The sequence below is a fragment of the Phoxinus phoxinus genome, assembly GCF_949152265.1.
Source record: "Phoxinus phoxinus genome assembly, chromosome: 3".
In the NCBI taxonomy this organism is placed as follows: Eukaryota; Metazoa; Chordata; class Actinopteri; order Cypriniformes; family Leuciscidae; genus Phoxinus; species Phoxinus phoxinus.
Window position 1 is genome coordinate 41,658,436 of NC_136878.1, and position 19,325 is coordinate 41,677,760.

Sequence of the window (19,325 nt, forward strand, 5' to 3'; positions counted from 1 at the left end):
TCACAGTCCTCAAGAGGACATCTTCAAAGCGCTCCTCTCCACTGACAAGAGTCTGGGGATGAAAGGGGACTGGGGTTTGGAGGGAGGGAACAAGGAGAAGAAAGTTGCAAGGGAGCACAGCTGCTGTAGTGTGACAGGCTGCAGTTCTGACGAAGCTATTATTAGCTCCAGACTTATGCCAAGAGTTATTTATAAAACCTGCAGCCAAAAACATTGAGGCACAAGGTGACTTGGAAACGGCAGGGAAGAAATGCTAGCGGAATCCTTGGAGGAGCCGAAATTAATAAACAGCGAACAGGGACAAATTCTTGTACAGTCATGACATATTTACAGCACGTTACAAAATGTAAAAATATTCAAATTCGAATCTGTACAATACATAGACATTCATGATGTGACAAACATTCACATGGCTCAGATGTCAGTGTATCAGTTTTTATTAAATGGGGAAAGTTTCATCACTTGAACATCTGATTGTATGGAAGAATAATCTGATCCGTCACGTCTACAGGCCCCTGACTGCCCGAGCGTGACTTTGAGGAGAAATGCTCATTTTAAAAGGATATCAATTCAGACAATCTACGTTGAAAACCTTAATCTAAAGTCTAATAATAAGTCAAACCCAAATTATATGTTAAAGAGCTCTGAATGTAGCATAGTTTAACAAAAAATGAAAATTCTGTCATCATTTACTCACCCTTTTGTCACTCCAAACCTGTAACATTCTTTCTTCTGTGGAACACAAAAGGGAGATATTTTGGAAAAAAATGGGGTTATTTTGTCTATACTATAAATTCAGTAAGCTCCAGTGTTGTTTTGGACCCCATTGACTTTCATGGTATGGACAAAAACAGATTAAACATCTTATTTTGGGTTCTGCGGAAATAAGAAAGTCATACAGGTTTGGAACAACGCGAGTAAATTATAAAAATATTTTATTTTTGGGGTGAACTACCTCTTAAACTTTAGCTTGTACATAGTACACAGAGTGGAACTGGTAAACATCTTAGTGCATTTAGTTAACAATTACAAATTCATTAGTTAGACCCTAAAGAGTAATGCAAAACAACAAAAATCCCTTACAATATTTGACAGAACCAATGGCATTGCTATGGCATTAAAACTATAGTTGTCAATTAGTCTTTTATACAGTAAATGTATGTAATGTACATTAAACATATGTATAAACAATCAACAAACCACCAAAGTATCTCATTTAGGTTAAGGTGACTTTAATCTCTGATGAAAGTAATGTGCTTTTTGTAAAGGATGTTAAAGGCTTTCCGAAAAAATGCACTTTTGAATAGCAAGTAGTATAGTTCTTGACTAACATATGGCTTGTTTGAATTGGCAGTCAAATTTCCAGCAAACTCCAAAATTACAAATTTCTGAGTTGTTGATTAAACCCAGGTTTCCAGATCTTGATCTCCATGCGGTTCCTTGTTTGCTCTTTGGCACTTTGTTGCGCTCGGTATTGGGACCTGGGATTTTGGTTTAGCCCAAGTGTTTCCTCGAGAGTTGTCTGTGCCGAAAGGCCCATGTGGGGAATCATTCCCTCTCTGGTTTTGAGAGTCGGCATCTTTGCAGTTTGTTCTTTTGTAGAAAACTGGTTTTGGGATCTTTGAAGGCTTTCGGTCGGATCTGTGGTCACGTCTCGGTCGCACACAGGGTTTTAGTTTCAGCTTGAAGATGGATGGCACTCTCTCAGGCTTCCTTAAGGATCTTCTTTGTTTGATTGAACAACTCCTCTGCTTTTTTACATGCTCAATTCCTAAATTTAACACTTTGCCAGGGGGAATTTTGGTCTCAACATTTGAGTTGTCAACTGGCACTTTAACAAGTTCAGCAGTCTCCTTTGAATCCATACTGGATCCCAATGAGGACCAAGAACTGGTTATACAAGGTTTAGAGACCTTAAGGTGATGTGCGGTAGTGTGGTCTTCCACCACCTTGCCTCTGAGACCCTTAGGAAGAGTGTTCATCCACTTCTCAACTGACACCTTCTCCATCTTCCTTTGGCCACCAGAGAGTTCAGCCATGACTGCATCAAAAGCCCTGTTTCCACTGTCGGGTGTTGCCCGATCAAGACTTGCTGATCTGTTGGAGGCTTTACAATGGTCAGATGAAATCTCTCTTGAATTCTTAGGAGTCTCGTGAAGCTTCTCATCAGAGCTAGTGCTGGTTTCTGTGTCGATGCTCAGCTGCTGTAGATTGCACAAGATTTCCTCCTCTAGGCTCTTGTAGAGGACGGCTTCTTGAGAAGGGCTGAGAGGAGGAGGAGTGAAGAGATAACTTGTCTCAATTCCTCCCTCTTCACCCCCTAAAGACTTCTGAAACTGCACAATGTTCGGCACATGTAGAACCAAGTGCTTCAGCTTCTTGCTGGCTGATCTATCTGCTGCTTGTTCATGTTGGCTTTTCTCAGTTACATCCAGAATATTTTTCAGTTTACCAGGTGACTCTTCTTGAGAGATCTTAGCTGGTGTTCTAGGTCTGGTGTGTTGTGCTTCTGAGATGTCCCCTGTTATACCTTTAAAAGGAGAAAAGTTGCGGATGAAATGTGCACTCTTTTTGGGACCCCCATTGCCCTCCGGCTCATGAATAGTGATGTTCGGAGGTTTGGAACATGAATGTGTGTTTCTAGGAAAACTCTGGAAGGTCCTTCCTGGACTGTCTTTCGTGTCTGAGACAAGGTGCGCTCTGTCCTCGTTCTCTCGACCTTTTACTCCAATGGTGGAATTTTGTCTCAGTTTGGAAACAAACTGCGATTTGGTCCAGGTTTGACCCAGATTCTTCTCAGGCACTTGCTGGCGTTGGATCTGATTGGCGTTTCTCTGAAGGACAAGAGGGGTTTGAGGACGCTGTATCTCAGGTTGTGGTGTGGTTGGATGATGGGTGGCCCGAGGAAGACTGCTTGTCAGGCGAGGTGTTGGTGACGTCCGTGTTGTGTTTCTGCCTGTCCTACTGGAGGAGTTTGTTTTCAAGCTGTCTTTTCTGTCAGCACAATTGTACACACGAGATGGAGTACTCGGTCTCTCCCTTAATCTAAAAAGAAAAAACACCCACACAGAGCCTTGTCAACAGCTGTAGTATCATGTATTTAGGGACACCAATATACATGATTAAGCATATGGTAATACAAACTCCCTTTTATCAGATCAGAAGGGATTTGATACAATGGACCCTTCATTGACATAACAACCTATTTGCAGGCCCACTCTCAGTTTATGGCCTCATTTACACCAGGCATTGGCATGCGTTTATGTGCGTTTTCACATTTTGAGGTGGTCTGGGATGTAAATGCAAATGCATTTTTGTTATTGGCATTCAGTTTTTGTCATTAGCCCTTTTCTTTTGCTGCTTTTATTCAGGAAAAGAGACCAGACACTGCAGTTTTGCGATTTGCTTACCTGATTTACTCAACAATAACCAATGCAAGAAATTACAGAAAACATTTGGAGTTTTTTTATATTCAGTAAATGAATGCAAACACTCATATAATATGTAAGTGAGTGGTGATTTGCATTTTGCATTTAAGTGTGATTGCATCTATGTGCAGTCACACTGGCGATTTATTGGAATGAACGTGTAAATCAATACAATCTGGATTAATATAATTTCAGATAATAATCACAGTGATACAGTCTGTCATTAGTGATTATGGTTGCAAACTACTGATTAAAAATAAATGTCTAAAACCCTCATATTAAAGAGTTATTTACCCAAAAATGGAAATTCTGTCATCATTTACTCACCCATATGTTGCTCACACGCTCATTCATCTTTGAAACACAGCATTTTCACACCATTTCAGTCCCACCATTGACAGCTAAGCAACTACCAGTTCAAAAAGTTCATAACGAGATCGTAAAATTAATCCATATGAATTGAGCGGTTTAGTCAAAATTTTCTGAAGAGACACGACCGCTTTATATGATTGAATGTAGGCTTTTATTCACATGTAAAGTTCATCAATTCACGTTTATTAAAGCTCAAGCATGTTCGCTTGACGTGCGAGAACCAATGAGGTTCATTCTCGTGTTATGCAGCACGTTTGAGCTTTAGGTGGGAACCAATGAGGTTTGTTCTTGCGCATCAAGTAGGTTCGGTTGAGCTTTTGTTTATGTTCGCTGATCAATGTATAAATGTGTTTAAACACCTAAATTAAATAGGTTCATCATATAAAGCCTAATTCATATTAGTTTTAAGATCTCTTATGAACTTTTTGAAGCATCAAAGTGGTTGTTGCGAAGCTGTCAATGGAGAGTACAGAACTGGGTCAGATTTTATTCAAAATATCTTCATTTGTGTTCCAAAAATGAAAGAATGTTTTACAGGTTTGGAACAACATGAGGGTGTGTAATTAATGACAAAAATTTTAATTTTAGGTGAACTAACCCTTTAAAAGTTAGTATACTTTACCACTAAAGTCAAGGCACTAATTTCTTGAATAAAGGATGAATGTTAATTACCATTGCCCTCTCCTTTTGTTATTCTACTCATTTTATTACAACGATTTAATAGCCAACATGTGATCATTAAATGTGTGTATTGAATAGAGACTAACTCTACTATAATAGAGTAATAATAATATGAGATAATAGCCTCTGTAATTACATCTTTGGACATTACTAATGAGATGTCATGATGAAGTGGAACACGTTTGTTTCTTAGTGACTATTTAATAGCTGAAGGGGCAAGCTCAGTTTTTTAAATCTCAGTCTCTGTGTCTTGCACACAAACTCTTGTTTATGCCTCTGGGTGCTGTTATTGTCTGGGTCTCAGACAACAAGTAAAGTGTCTGAGAAAATCCAAGGGTTTAAGTGGATTTCTATCTTCCTGTCGGCCAGCTCATTGCCTGCCTCAGAGAAAGATTTTTAATTAGACCAATCACATTCCAACAAGTTATGTCTGTATATATAGAAGAAAAAATCTGTTGCGATGTAACAGAAGTAACAACAGATCTTTTCTTATGCATTATGCATATTTCTTATACGTACATACTAGTGAATCGTATAATCTGGGAAAAGAATATCTAGGGTGGGAACCTGGTTCTGCCCATCAGTTGTTGATTGGATAGAGGCAGATCTGAATGCGAGCCTGCAGTCGATTGTAAGAAAGGGGTGAGGTTTATACAAACAATATGATTGGAGAAGTCCTGCTTATGTTCAAATTAAACAAGCACGAATGATCGTTCACAATATTATCAATAAGATGCATTTAGGAAATAGATAAGGTGAATTTAAATTTCATGCCAACTTCATAGTCAATCAAAACGTAATAGTTTGGGTACTGCTTAGCAAACCAACTGGACACTTACTTGTTAGGAGAGGGGCTGTTTCTCCGGCGGGTGGGCTGATGTTCAGGGTCGGGGGAGCAGGAGGAGCGTGGAGGAGAGGGCCGTCCTCTCTGAGCTCTGTATGGGGCTGAAGGGGTCCAGACAACTGGCTGAAGAGGGGACTGAGTTCGACTCAGCATAAGAGTGGTCTGAGAAGCACACTGGGCATCAGGTCGTGGGGAGGTCAACCGCTCTTTGATCTCATGGACTGGAGTAGCTGGACGTGCGGTCAACTTATGGACTGATATGTATGTGTGAGAGAGAAATAAAATCTTTATTTCTTAAAAATCCAATTCCTTAAAGTGCCCCTATTATGCTTTTTTTGGATAATACCTTTCATGTAGAGTGCTATATAGCTGTTTGTGAATATAAAAGGTCTGCAATGTTTCAAAGATTCTGAACTGCCTGAAATGAGTCGTCAGTAATTCCAGTCTTACTTCCTGCATGAACCTACATAGGTTTGTAACAAATTTGCATGATATCAGCCTATGGACTTCATTGGTAGCCTGCAAACAACATCTATTAGTTTGAAGGTGTAGAGGCCTGGGAGAGTTTGGCTTGGGAAGACGCTGTTTTCTTTGCTGCGAAAGCAAATGCACTTTGCATGCACTTCCAAAAATATATATTTTTACAATGATACCACAGCAGTTTAAGTGAAATTCAGATATGGTAATAGCATTTAGTTTCCGACAAACACTAAGCAGGAGTAGACCAATCACAACAGACCGGTACAACTGACCATTTAGAGCAGAGGAAGCTCTCAGAAAAAAGGGGTTAAGAGAGACGGAATCCTTGATCGAACCGTTTCAGACACTGAGAAAAGAAGTGATGCTGCAATGTATATTATGAGAAAATTAAAGTGTCTTTTGACCTTGGATCCATGTAAGGATCCAATGTAGAAGATGTCTGAAACAAACTTAAGAGTCTTTAAAATAGCATAATAGGGGCACTTTAAATAAGTTATTACTTGTTACTACGGTACATGTGTTGAGATGTGATGAAATATTAGTAAAGATTATACAAACATTATCCCACTACAATGTCTCATAATGTACTTCATAATGCCAAAGCAATCTTAAAGGGATAGTTCACACAAAAATGTTGGGGTTGAGAATGATAAACTACCACGAACCTTTCACTGTTTATATAATTTCTGATGCTAATTTTTGTAGGTAGTTGTAGGTGTGTATTTGTGAGCGTACTGAGAGAAGTGCAGCGGCAGGGATCATGTTTGTCGAGATAGTGCTCCAGGGTGTCCCATCCTCCGCCCACGCGCACCATAACATGATTCCTCAAAATCTACACACACACACACACACACACACACACACACACACACACACACACACACACACACACACACACACACACACACACACACACACACACACACACACACACACACACACACACACACACACACACACACACACACACACACGTCTTAATAAAAATGTGTGAGCATGTTCATGTTTCATGTTGTCATATCAACAAACAGTAAAATACATATTTTAATGACTATGATAGATCAACATTTCCCAGCATAGACAGGCAGTAATACGAGTAGTGCTTAGAAAAATGCTAAAATGACAGAAAGAAAAAAAAAACAAGGTTGTATATACCCGAACAAATATGAGAGTGTTGGAGTCTCCAACCCTGTATTTGCCCTCTGATACCTTCACCATGGGGAACTGGGATGGACAAGTGCATCGGCTTATCAGAAACTGGACCTGCACACACACACACACACACACAGACACAAAAACGTTATTGTATTCTAAGCAGATGTAACCTGCCACTTTGAAAGCCTTCATCAATCAGTAAGGAGAGGACCCACAAATCAAAATGACAGGCTAATCCAAAGTTCTCCTTTTTTCCTATCCTGCAATTCATTTTAAATGCTAAAAAGAGCCATGAATCTTATAGGTACAGATGGATGTTCAGCTTTGACCCTTTGGGTGTCCTAGTTTCCAAGGCATCCTCTTGAATGCCACATCAGTTGGATGACTGTGGGGTTCGTGCTCGAGGTGGTGTCGTGGTTAAAGCCTAAAGCTAGTAACTAGAAGGTTGGTGGTTCAATCACTGGAAGGAGCAAGCAATGAGCTGCCAACATTACAAAGCACTTAATTACAGATTGCTTGTGATTAAGTGTACTTATTATAGGCAAGTCACTTTAGATTAAAGTATCTGCTAATTGACTGATTACTAACAAACATGAAAATGTTCATTAGTGATTAGACATCAATGGTGAAAAAAAATAAGACATATCTTTAATACGGAAATTTTTAGGACCATTGACTTTTTATTTTTTATAATTTTAGCACATTTCCCCCTTTAAATTCTCATTAATGTAATGAAAAATTATAAAAAAGTAAAAATAATTCTGTTTGGACAACATTTTTTTAAATAAAAAAAATTATTTACAATTTATATAATAAATAGCCTAGTTGTTATGCTCTGCTCTAACTTTTATGCTGTGCTCAATTGTTGTCAAACATGTTACAATGCAAAAATATTAAAGTTGCTATTTTTCTTTTCATTATGCAGTTTTTGATTTCATTTGAATTTGAAGTGGAATACGAAATAAGTTCTTGGTTTCGTGAGATTCACCTAAAGGGATTATTCATAGACTGCAATGAATGTCATTTTAATCCACATTTGATGCAAAAATGGCTCCATTTAGATTCAACTCTTAATTCAAATCCAATGCCTTCAGCACATCAGTAAACATGAATTTGATCTTTGATGCAGCACCATCTCATCCAGGTTCTGGATGTTTATCAAGCGCCTCTGTGGTTTGGACTGAGCAGGCAAGTCCTCCATCTCCTCACGAATCTCCTCCTCGATCTCCTGCTCCAGCTGAATGAGGACCGGTGAAGCCATGCCGAAACGAGAGGCCCGTCTGGCCACCTCAAGGAGGCACAGCACAAAATTCTTCTCATTCTTACGCAGGACAAGGTCGTCTGTCTCGAACATCAGTACATCTGCAGTGGGGGAAGAGTTTAAGATGGTAACAGAAAACAGAACTGGAACTATACGATTTTGTTTTTTTTATATAAAAGGCATTTTGATTATGTTGCGCTGATCTATAAAACAGTTGTCTTGGACTTTTACTGACAACTTGTAAGATGCAACAACAAGCACAAGCAAAGTTTCTGTTACTGTCAAATTCACTATTCAATACTAATTCATTCCACTAGCAAATAGACTAGATGAATTGTATAGAAAGAAGAACCGTGTTGGGGGTTATGCATTACAAGTAACATGAGTTACGTAATCAGATTACTTTTTTCAATTAACGAGAAAAGTAACACATTATTTTTACATTTACAACTAAATATTTGAGTTACTTTCTCAAATAAGTCCCCTCTCCTGTCCCCATGTTGAGAGAAATCAGGAGAAAATACAGAGTTGTTGTGTGCGCTGTGTAAATATCATGGTTATTGTAGTTCTAGAATAAATGTGAGCATGCATTTAGTCATCTCACTTACACAAAACAGATTCAGTATTCCTCAAAATGAATAAAAACAGTCAAATTAAATGTTAAATAACACAAAAATACTTGGTGTATTTAATGTCACTTTATTAACCAATGTCTTTGCTGCTGACCTTCAATAATTCAATTAATCCATACCATTAAGCAAAATATATATATACAAACAGCTAAAGTAAGTGTGTTGAAATTTCTTCTCCTACATCCTATTTTTCTGCGATCCAGAATGGCAGCACAGCTTAAGTTTTCTTTGTTTTAACATGTGTGAATTTGCATTTCACTGTGAAAGGCCCTTTACAGTTTCCAAAAATATGACTTTTGTTTGTTTGTTTTTAATAAGAAACAAAGCAAGCCCAGCCAAGAAAAAGTAACTTACGTAGTAACACATTACTTTCCATAAAAAATAACTAAGTAAGGCAAGTTATTAGTTACTTTTTAGGAGTAACACGATATTGTAACGCATTACATTAATTATAAACAGAGAATGTTAAAAAGCAACTTTCCCCAACACGAAGAAGAATTCGATTGGTCATGTGATCACCATAAGACTGCATGTAAAGCCTACTGTTATGACTGGAGTCTTCCTCTCATGTTAGTATACATGATTTTAAAGATATTTATCGGATTTTACTACCGTATTAACTTTCATACGTGTAAAACCTTGGGAAAGACTACATTTGAGCAAACAGCCCAACACCTGACAAGCATCGCGACTATTGTGAGCTCACAGCACCATCTAGAGGCAAGTGTCTGAATTACATCAGTGATTTTCTATCAAGCGGTTTTTATGTGATAAAGTGATAATTCTTAATTCGACAAATATAAATAGTCACATATACATATAAAATAATCAAACGTACCTGGAATGCTCATCTCTTTTCGACACCAGTTGATGAAATTCGTCACATTATCCCGGGCCAGGAATGTTGTTGGATGTGCAGAGCTGACGAAAGTGACTCCAGAAGCGGGTAGTTGGATCTCAGTGACTCCGCTCTTCTCCAGAAACTCATCCGCCACTCGTGTCACGTTATTAGCGTGAGCACACAGAAGCGCACCTGTCTCCAACACCTCCAAAATATTATTTACGTCAATATCCATGTTGTATAAATCTCCCAGCCATTCTGCCAGGTCTTCTTTCATGGCATAGAGATATTCCTCGCCGGATTTAAAAGGCTTGATGCTTTGATTGGATGCATGCTGAATTCCAGACATGGCTTGGGATTGAATCAAATAAATTTAACAGACTCGAAAACACATCTAAATAATCCAGTATTGTATGGGGAAAAATAAGACTCGCATAAAAAATACGGTCGCATTAGCAGCATAGTCGTGTTGATAGTGTGACAACGAAACAGTATAAAAGTTTAAACTCTTCGATTCAACACATATTTTCCATCCTAAAGAGAGGAAAATATGTAAATATAAGTGCATGAAATGAAACGTTGTGCAGTGTTGTGTTGTTGCAAAGTTTCAGCGCTTTTTTAATGTTGTCAGGGTGTGTGAGCGCGGAATCGTCCTTGGTTACCAGATAGCGTCTTAATCCAAACACAACAGTTAACCATTCACTGCCCACAAGTTCAACTCCTTACGGAAAACACATGAATAACAAACACCAAAGTACTGAGGAATATTATAACATCAATATTTTTTAAACTATCCTTAAGTGTTACTTAGTTTAAAGTCAACATGAAATCAACATTAACAATTATTTTTATATGGAATACCGCAGCATTAATAATAAATGGTATTCGTGCACATCATCATTATTTTTTTAAATAATAATATCATAATCTTTATAACAAAATTTCAAAATAACTTCCCCTCCCTCTTCTCTGATGACGTGTTTACTGGCGCTAGGGCAGGACAACCTGTCCCTCACATCATGACATCACAGCAATAGCAAACCACAACAACCAGACCACAACCATCAAATCAATTCCTGCTGGTGGACAAAATCAAGTCCCGCCCTACATTTCTACTTGTTCGAGAAGCCGTTTCACTTGGATATATGTCCCAGTCAGTGTTGGGGGAAATGCATTACAAGTAACTTGAGTTTACTTTTTCAAGTAACTACTGTAGTTAAGTAACACATTACTTATAAAATTTACAACAAAATATCTGTTAATTTTTCAAATAAGTAACGCAAGTTACTTTGTTTTCCCATTTATTGACTGCAGAGGTGGGTAGTAACGAAGTACATTTACTTCGTTACATTTACTTGAGTATTTTTTGGGAAAAATTGTACTTTTAAGAGTAGATTTAAATGTGGGTACTTTTTACTTTTACTCGAGTACATTTCTAATAAAAAAACGGTACTTTTACTTCGTTACGTTGAGCGATTTTCCTCTCGTTACTTTATTTTAATGCAATACGTGTTGTTAAATGCGTAGTTTATTCCAAGCGCGCTGTATCTTTTTTCTGGGCATGAGCGATGCTCAATTCACAAATGAATCACTCTTTTGAGTCGATTCTGTTCAAAGACTTCATCAAACAAGTGGGCAGATCTGTCTAAATCGGTTCGCGAATCAGTTTGTAGCCTATGATCTGTTCAGTTTCCTGCACGCACTGAATCGTCTGAAGCGCTTTCAATTCACACTCGACTCGGAGTCGTAACAGGAAGATTTAAGAACATCAAAAGTTGGATGAAGTGGCCGTGGACCTACAGTACAGTCAAGTGAACGCAAATCTGCAAATGCATAATTTTTGCCAGCGATGAAGATCTCTATTATCTTCGTATGCTGAGGACGATATATCCTGTGGGGAACGAATATCGTTCCACAGGACGATATTCGATTTAATTTCATTCAGGTAATACATTTTACAACCAAACAGATTATTACGATATGATAGCACTACTTCAAAGTATGACATTACCCGTTTTTTTTTGGACACATTACTTTATAGCCTACAATAAATAAGCTACCATTGTCCACATATGAAATGAACACCCGCCATCCCGCGGTAATGTGTGTGTATTGCGCAGTCGCGTGCGAACTCAACTTGAAAACAAATGCCTTTGCCTGCCTTAGACACTGTTGACCAGTTTAAACATGCTTGCAGAAATATACATTTGATTACATTTTGGAGAACAGACAGAAGAAGATCCGTCGATGTGCGTTTGATCGTCGTTTGTGTTCAGATGTTCAGTAGCGGTCAGCGCGAGCACATGTGAAGAGTTTTAAATCTTTCTTCTCTGTGTCGATGTTTCCCTTTACATGCCTTTAAATGCAAAACTCTGCAGATACAAAATATTTCGACATTGTCTAAAAATCCAACTTGTATAAGTTACTATTATACAAACCAAAGGACAGGCAATGATGTTCGGGCTACAGATGGCAGAAATAATGCTTGTCTCTTCTGTTTTTGTGGCAAAGATAGCCTATCTAATTATGATAATAATAGTCATTTAAATAAAAAATATCTAAATAATATCATGTTTTATATATATATATCATAGTATATATAGGCCTATGATCCGAAGTAACTAACTATAGCTACTTGAGTAGTTTTCTCATTGGATAGTTTTCTCATTGGATACTAATTATGATAATAATAGTCATTTAAATAAAAAATATCTAAATAATATCATGTTTTATATATATATCATATATATCGGCCTATGATCCGAAGTAACTAGTAACTAACTACTTGAGTAGTTTTCTCATTGGATACTTTTTTACTCTTACTCAAGTAACTATTAAGATTGTTACTTTTACTTTTACTTTGAGTAAATATTTCTAGAAGTACTTGTACTTTTACTTGAGTACAGTTTTTGGATACTCTACCCACCTCTGATTGACTGACAGCTCTCCTGTCCTCATGTTGAGACAAATCAAAGTGCAGAGGTGTGTGTGTGTGTGTGTGTGAGAACATGTTTATTGTTGTTCTAGACTAAATGTGAGCATTTACTCATCTCACTTGCACAAAAAAATATTCAATATTCCTCAAAATGAATAAAATCAGTGAAATGCAGAATCATAATACTATGCAAACCTCCAATAACTAAATATGTTAAATAAAACATAAATTTGTATGCATTTAATCTCACTTTATTGACCAATGTACCTTCGATGATTCAGTTTAATAAGCAAAAATGACTATAGATAGGCTAGATAGAAAGGTTTGCTTGTTTGCTTTCCTCTACTGTACACATTTCCTTCAGCCTGAGGATTATTATTTCACTTTTGGTGTGAAAGGGTCTTTACATTTGCCCAAAAATAGAACTTTTGTGTTATAAAAAAACAAGCCCAGTCCAGGTGGGGAAAAAGTAACGCAAAAGTTACTTAACTTTTGCATAACAAAAGTTACTTAAAAACGTAACGCATTACTTTTCCAAAAAAAGTAAAAAGTAAGTTACTTAGTTACTTTTTAAGGGAGTAACACAATATTGTAATGCATTACTTTTAAAAGTAACTTTCCCCAACACTGGTCCCAGTAGGGTAGAAAATACTATCACAACTTCTGTTCCATGCCAACTTGCGATAAACTCCCTTTAGCATTGTGAGATAAAACTGCAAAAGGGTAGTTTTTACAGTTTAAAAACCTATTTCCAACATTAGAAGTAGAATAGGTTAAAGGGTTAGTTCACCCAAAAATATTAATTTATTCACCCTCATGTCGTTCCAACCCCGTAAGATTTTCAGAAGATTTTACGATCAATAACTATTCCATTCATAAAACTTCCATTCAATTCAATCTCAAATTGGGTCTTAAAAATTATATTAATTATTACTAAAAACTAGAAGAATGTCAGTGAAAAATGCAGATGTAAAAAAATAAACGACATGCTAAAACTAATGATGCAAATGTCATAAGGAAGAAAAGAAAGAGTTTAAAGAGAAAATGTAGTCAAGGAAACATAATTGCCTTTAATACTATCATATATCTTGTTTGTGAAAATAAAATACAGCTTGTAGCAATTCATATGTATACATTTCATTGAAATGAACTTATAACATTTTGTTCATCAAATTAAATTTGTGCATTAAGTGCTTTGAAACATTAAATAAGGATTACTTTTTTTTTTATCTATAAGCATAGTCCATGATCATTCATGTTACTGGGAAATATTGCTTAAAATAAGCCCTTTGAGTTGTGTTGTGTTGTGTTAGTTACAAAACTAGCACTAAAAACTAACCCACTAATTTTCTTTATTTTTCTTCTTCTTTCCTGAATATTCTCGCCTTCTCTTTCTATACTGACCACCACCTCCTCCCTCACTGCGGCCAGTGAAGCTGGGCATCGGTGGCTCAATCTCGCCTGGACGTCCCCCTCTGTCTGGGACACTGCCCATTAGTACCTGCAAAAACAAATGTTTAAGAAATTGCATAAATTGTTCTTAAAGTGCAAGTTCGCTGATTTTTCAACCAGCTTTGTATTGTTACAATGTCGGAGGGGGTATATGTAAATGAACAATGTTTACTCTCTCTGCGTCTGACCTGGACAGAGAAATTCATGTTTATTTGTCAGCAAAAGTCCGCCAGATGACACAAAATGCATAATTCAGCTGACTTTTGACAGCTCCAGGACTTTTGTGAGAACTGCAGATTGTACTTTTGCATTTTTGTATCCCCGGCCACGGACAGTCGGATTGACAGAGGGTTGCTAACGGGGCTGCGGTCACTGTAAGACCCGACGTGCAGACCCATTATACTGATACACATGCCTTTTCTTTCTCAACTGTTTACGTTCACTTAAAACATAACTGACTGTGTTTAGGAGAATACTCGCCAAGACTGGCATTTTGACATTGTTTTGTGTGTATTTGACTGTTTAAGCGCAATTTAATAACTAAAAAATAACTAAATTTAGTTCTGAGAGGCGGCTTTATGTGTGCACGCTTTGAGTGCGAGCACAAAATCTGCGGGATTGAATAAAATGATGCGCAATCCCATGCTGAGATTCAAGCCCTGTAACAGAAACAATATTCATCCAGAGCCTTTTTAAAAGACTACAATTGAAAAATGTATATATTAAAATTAAACCCACCAAAGTGGCTAGTAGGAGTGACTGCGTTACATGCCACTGCTGAAATCCAGCCACAATTGGCGAATGTTAATGTCAAGCTCTGGTTATTAAAGCAGATATGGTAAATTTAGGTTAATTGCCTAGTCCTAACCCCACCCCACACCACACCTAATCCTAAACATAATCATACTGGGGAATGAGTGGAGTTACACCAGTATGTGACAGCGTTTTGCTTCACTGTTGGACATATGGTACTCCCCGTTCATTATCTTCCTAATTAACTGAAGAAATGGCAGTTTCTGTCATCACTCTTCCTTTGGCCAAAAACTCTGTCTTCGTAGTCATCCAGTTTAAAATGGAAACTACAAACACAGAGGTTTTTCTGATTTTTCGTTGCACTGTTCTCTCCATGTTCACCATTATTGTCTGCCATTAGCCACTGCCTCCAGCGTGTGCTGTATCCTCACTAGAAACCGGAAATAACTCACTCCCGCTAAACCTTTACTCTTTGAAGTCGACAAGTTTGCTAAGAAGTATTTCCTACTCAAGTAAGGTATTTGACTCTGGTCAAGCCTATCCAATAGGAGAAGACTAGAAGTGGCCTTGGTTGGCTACATCGATTTAAAAATGTTTTCCGCCTTTCTACCGCATAAGCAGCCAAACTTTATTGAAAGCCCATTTTGCCAGTTGTGAATTACCCTTTTATATATTTTATTATGTAATTTCCCTCACTAAATTGAATGCACTCAATGCTAGAGAAAAAAAGTGCTTTATTGTTACTATTAGAAGCAAAAGTTTGGTGAAGGGCACCTTGTGAACAGCTGTTGAAGGCCCTGCTTTAACTGGCCTAATGCGAGACTCGTCCTCTCTGGTCGCCAACAGCATAGCAATGGAGACGAACGACTCAGGAGAAGGGGAGAAGGGGGCCATGGAAGAAAGCACAGCACTACGTTCCTTGAAAGAAAAGGGATCATTTGCTCGGTGAAACAAATATTTCAATACATACTTGAAGATTTGCAAAAAATAAACCTTAGTACCTTTCCCCTTTCTCCCCAAGCAAAGGATTGGAGTGTGACATAAAAACGCTTGATAATCATTTGGCGCCGACACTCATAATCCTTACAGAGAGCTCTGTTGATGTCATCAATCTTTTTCTAAGAGTGAAAAAAACTATTGTGAAAATATTTGTTATGGAATGGAGTTCTGAAATAGGTGAAATGTAACTTTGTAATACATACCCATTGCTCAGAGTTCAGACTGGTATTCAGTAACGCTTCTGGCAATTCTCCTTCTGGAAGTGATGTCAGCCGTGACTGCACCTGAATGAATGAAGCTCATATTATGTTAAAAAAAATGTATATCTACCGCACTCTTGAAAATAAATTTTCTTTTTTTGCATCTATGGAGCCATAAAGAAACTTTATCATCCATGGAACCTTTACATTAAAAAAAAAAGGATTTTTAGTGGAAAAAGGTTCTTTAGATTATTCAAATATTTTTCACACTAAGAAAAAAAATTGGTTTCCTTTAAAGTCACCATGAAATCAAAATAGACAATTCTTTTTTTTAATGGAATATTGTTGTATTTATTAGATATTTTTCAAGCACATCATTATTTTTTTTAAATCAAAATAACCACTCCCTCTTCTCTTCACTGATATTAGGCTTGTTTGAGATACGCCTTGCCTCGCCTGAAATGTAGTCGAGAGTAGGCGGCTACAGTGAGGGGAGGAGTGAAAAAAGTGCAAGCAAAACGGACAGATCTCTCTTCTCTCTTCTCAACGAGATCAAAGGCGGATATCGTGGGATTCACGCTCGTGCACGGTGTTGCTAATAAACTGGATGGAATTTAAGTTCTGTTGCTTTTATAAGAAATAAATATAATGAACAAGACACTCAAAGTTCTTGTTATTTAATTACATACCAAAGACGTGTTTATCAATAGTTTTTACTTTAATTACATATGTTTTATAAATATGACAACAATCAAATAACCCATATAGAGATCACACTGTCAGAGTGTTTGGAAATACACATAATAAAAACTAATCCATATGAATTGAGCAGCTTAGTCCAAATTTTCTCGAGACTCGCTTTATATGATGAACAGATTGAATTTAGGCTTTTATTTACATTTAAACATTGATCAGCGAACATAAACAGAAGCTCAACCGAACGTGTTCCATTGAGTCTGATACTGTTTTTCCTTTTTATCTGAGTCTGATACTGTTTTGCTACTCCTGTTTTAAGGCTGCTCTTAGCTTTGCTGCTTATTTGTGTTGTGTTCTTATGCAGGTATTATGTTCTTTTAATTTTGCGGTTCTGTAAAGCACTTTGATCAGCCAGTGGCTGTTGTAAAATGTGCTATATAAATAAAATCAACTTGAACTTTGACACTCGAGAAGAAACCTCATTGGTTCTTGCAGAAGCTCAAACGTGCTGCGCAACACGAGAATTAACCTCATTGGCTCTCGTGAACATGCTTGAGCTTCCCTTTACCACAACTGATGTGTGAGTTGATGAATATTTATATTTGAATAAAAGCCTAAATTCAATCTGTTCATCATATCAAGTGATCGAGTCTCTTCAGAAAATTTTGACTAAACCGCTCAATTTATATGGATTAGTTTTACAATCTCTTTATGAACTTTTTGAAGCGTTAAAGTGGTAGTTGCGTATCTGTCAATGGAGGGACAGAAAGCTCTCATCTTCATTTGCGTTCCGAAGATAAATGAAAGTCTTATGAGTTTGGAACGACACGAGAGTGAGTAAGAAATGAATGAAACATTTTCATTTTTTTAAGTGAACTAGCCCTTTAAAAGGTTTCTTGTGAAGCCCCCATTTGGAACATATATTTTTAAACCAAGTGTACCAAGTAATTACTAGACATTCAGTGGTGATCTGTTTCCTACCTCTGCACAGGCATCACTCATCTGAGAAGCTGTTTCTAAGCCAAGAGTCTGGAACAGCTCTGCCAGACCCTTATTTACTTCTTGCCAATTAGTTTTGTCCTGATGCTCATCTTCATCGCCCATAGTAAGACTCTCCCGTGTTCTTTGCTCTTTGCCGTTTGTCTCACAATTCTGATCAGCATCTTCTGGATGACTCTCTCTGTACGTCAGCATACGGGCTGCCATCAACTCTGACACCAAATACTCTGTGAATCGAAAGATAATATGCACAGTAGCTCTTCACAGAAAATCTTTTAAAATGCACCAATTGAGAACATCTATCACCTCCCTACCTTACCAGTCACTCTGAACAACAGAAGTGGGCAAAGGTGCTCTGATATAAGAGCATTTTGAGGACAGGACATCTCCTTCAGCACCTCCCTCAACTCCCCGACCAGAACGGCACCACCAACTCTCCGTGCTGAAGCAGGAAAAAGTTTTCATTTTTAATCCCAGGCCTAGAATTAAAGCTAAATTTACATCATTATTAGATTTAAAAGAGCAGATCTAATCATTTAAATATGATACGTGCAAAACAAACGACTAAAAAACGAAAATGGATGGAAAGCGTGTATAGGACATCACTTGTCTGGTTTGGGTTACCTGGAGCATCGGGGAAACTTTCTCTTAATTCTGAGACCAACCAGGTGAGCAAAGGGCAAGGCAATTCGTCACATTTGCATTTCTTCAAGCACTCTCTGCTATTATACCTGTGCAACATAAACACAAAACAGATTGTTATTATCTTGACAAGAATAGTACATCGTTTTTTTTTTATATCGCTGTTAGCGTTACTCACCCAAGATCTTTAATTAAAGCGATTGCACCAGTATCTCTCTCCATAGTGTAACGTTACTTCCTTATTCAGCATTGACGACTGTTATTGTAAAACAAGGCAGTAGAAGTCGCTCAATGGAGATAACCTATTGCTAGACAAAAATAATCGATCGAAATTGATTCAATCGTTCTAATCACTAAACGGACAGGTTTGGTGTCCTAGCCTAACCCTTGGTTCTAAACTTATCAACAAGATACGAAACATAGCAAAGATTGACACACGCGGATCTATCTTAACACTTTTTTTGCTCGCAAAAAAAAAAAAAAAAAGTAAAATATAAAAACAAATACAAGTAGAGAAGTCTCTTTTCGTAATAAATAAAAATAATATTTATTAAATATAAACCTTTAAAGTGCCCTTTATTTTGGCACTTATCCCAGTTTATGGTTATATTGTAACTGGAACAAAACGGTCTATGGACAGGAATGTATTTAACTCAAAGTTGTTATTTTATTTGAGGAAAATGTGATCTAACGTTACATACATTTCTCCAATTCCTTTGTTCAGCAGTGAATTACAAAACGTACTTTAAAAATATATTGAAGTCCCAAAATAAAAAGGCTAAGATTTAGTCCCAGAATAAAAAGGAAATGTGTTGTGTTTGACACGTTTACATTGTTTTTATATGAATCTGAACCATATTAGACAGTAAAAAAGAAAGAAAGACATGAACATTAACGAAACGGAAGTTCACGGACATGGCTGCGTATGACGTATATGATTGGCTAAACGGTCCTC

At 37.3% G+C, this 19,325-nt stretch overlaps 2 protein-coding genes across 2 annotated transcripts; both read right to left on the reverse strand.

Annotated features, from left to right (window-relative positions):
• Positions 1-809: 809 nt before the first annotated feature.
• Positions 810-10,308, reverse strand: gas2l2 (growth arrest specific 2 like 2). Its single transcript, XM_079608095.1, has 6 exons — positions 9,692-10,308; positions 8,093-8,322; positions 6,961-7,068; positions 6,541-6,637; positions 5,321-5,579; positions 810-3,045 (listed from the first exon to the last, which is right to left on the reverse strand). The coding sequence occupies exons 1-6, from the start codon at positions 10,041-10,043 to the stop codon at positions 1,401-1,403; spliced, it is 2,691 nt and encodes an 896-aa protein (XP_079464221.1). The 5' UTR covers positions 10,044-10,308; the 3' UTR covers positions 810-1,400.
• A 2,555-nt stretch (positions 10,309-12,863) lies between these two features.
• On the reverse strand, positions 12,864-19,314 carry LOC306995963 (protein FAM98A). Its single transcript, XM_079608005.1, has 9 exons — positions 19,072-19,314; positions 18,549-18,626; positions 18,353-18,459; positions 18,048-18,170; positions 17,711-17,955; positions 16,037-16,117; positions 15,836-15,952; positions 15,609-15,752; positions 12,864-14,130 (listed from the first exon to the last, which is right to left on the reverse strand). The coding sequence occupies exons 2-9, from the start codon at positions 18,590-18,592 to the stop codon at positions 13,972-13,974; spliced, it is 1,020 nt and encodes a 339-aa protein (XP_079464131.1). The 5' UTR covers positions 18,593-18,626; positions 19,072-19,314; the 3' UTR covers positions 12,864-13,971.
• Positions 19,315-19,325: the final 11 nt, after the last annotated feature.

Coding starts and splice junctions, on each gene's coding strand:
- LOC306995963 (XM_079608005.1), bottom strand. CDS start 18,592: ATGGAGAGAGATACTGGTGCAATCGCTTTAATTAAAGATCTTGG. Junction 16,118..17,710: donor TGAGTGATGCCTGTGCAGAG/GTAGGAAACAGA, acceptor TCATTCATTCAG/GTGCAGTCACGGCTGACATC. Junction 15,953..16,036: donor GTCTGAACTCTGAGCAATGG/GTATGTATTACA, acceptor TTTCACTCTTAG/AAAAAGATTGATGACATCAA.
- gas2l2 (XM_079608095.1), bottom strand. CDS start 10,043: ATGTCTGGAATTCAGCATGCATCCAATCAAAGCATCAAGCCTTTTAAA. Junction 8,323..9,691: donor AAAAGAGATGAGCATTCCAG/GTACGTTTGATT, acceptor CCCCCACTGCAG/ATGTACTGATGTTCGAGACA. Junction 5,580..6,540: donor CTGCCGCTGCACTTCTCTCA/GTACGCTCACAA, acceptor CATACATATCAG/TCCATAAGTTGACCGCACGT.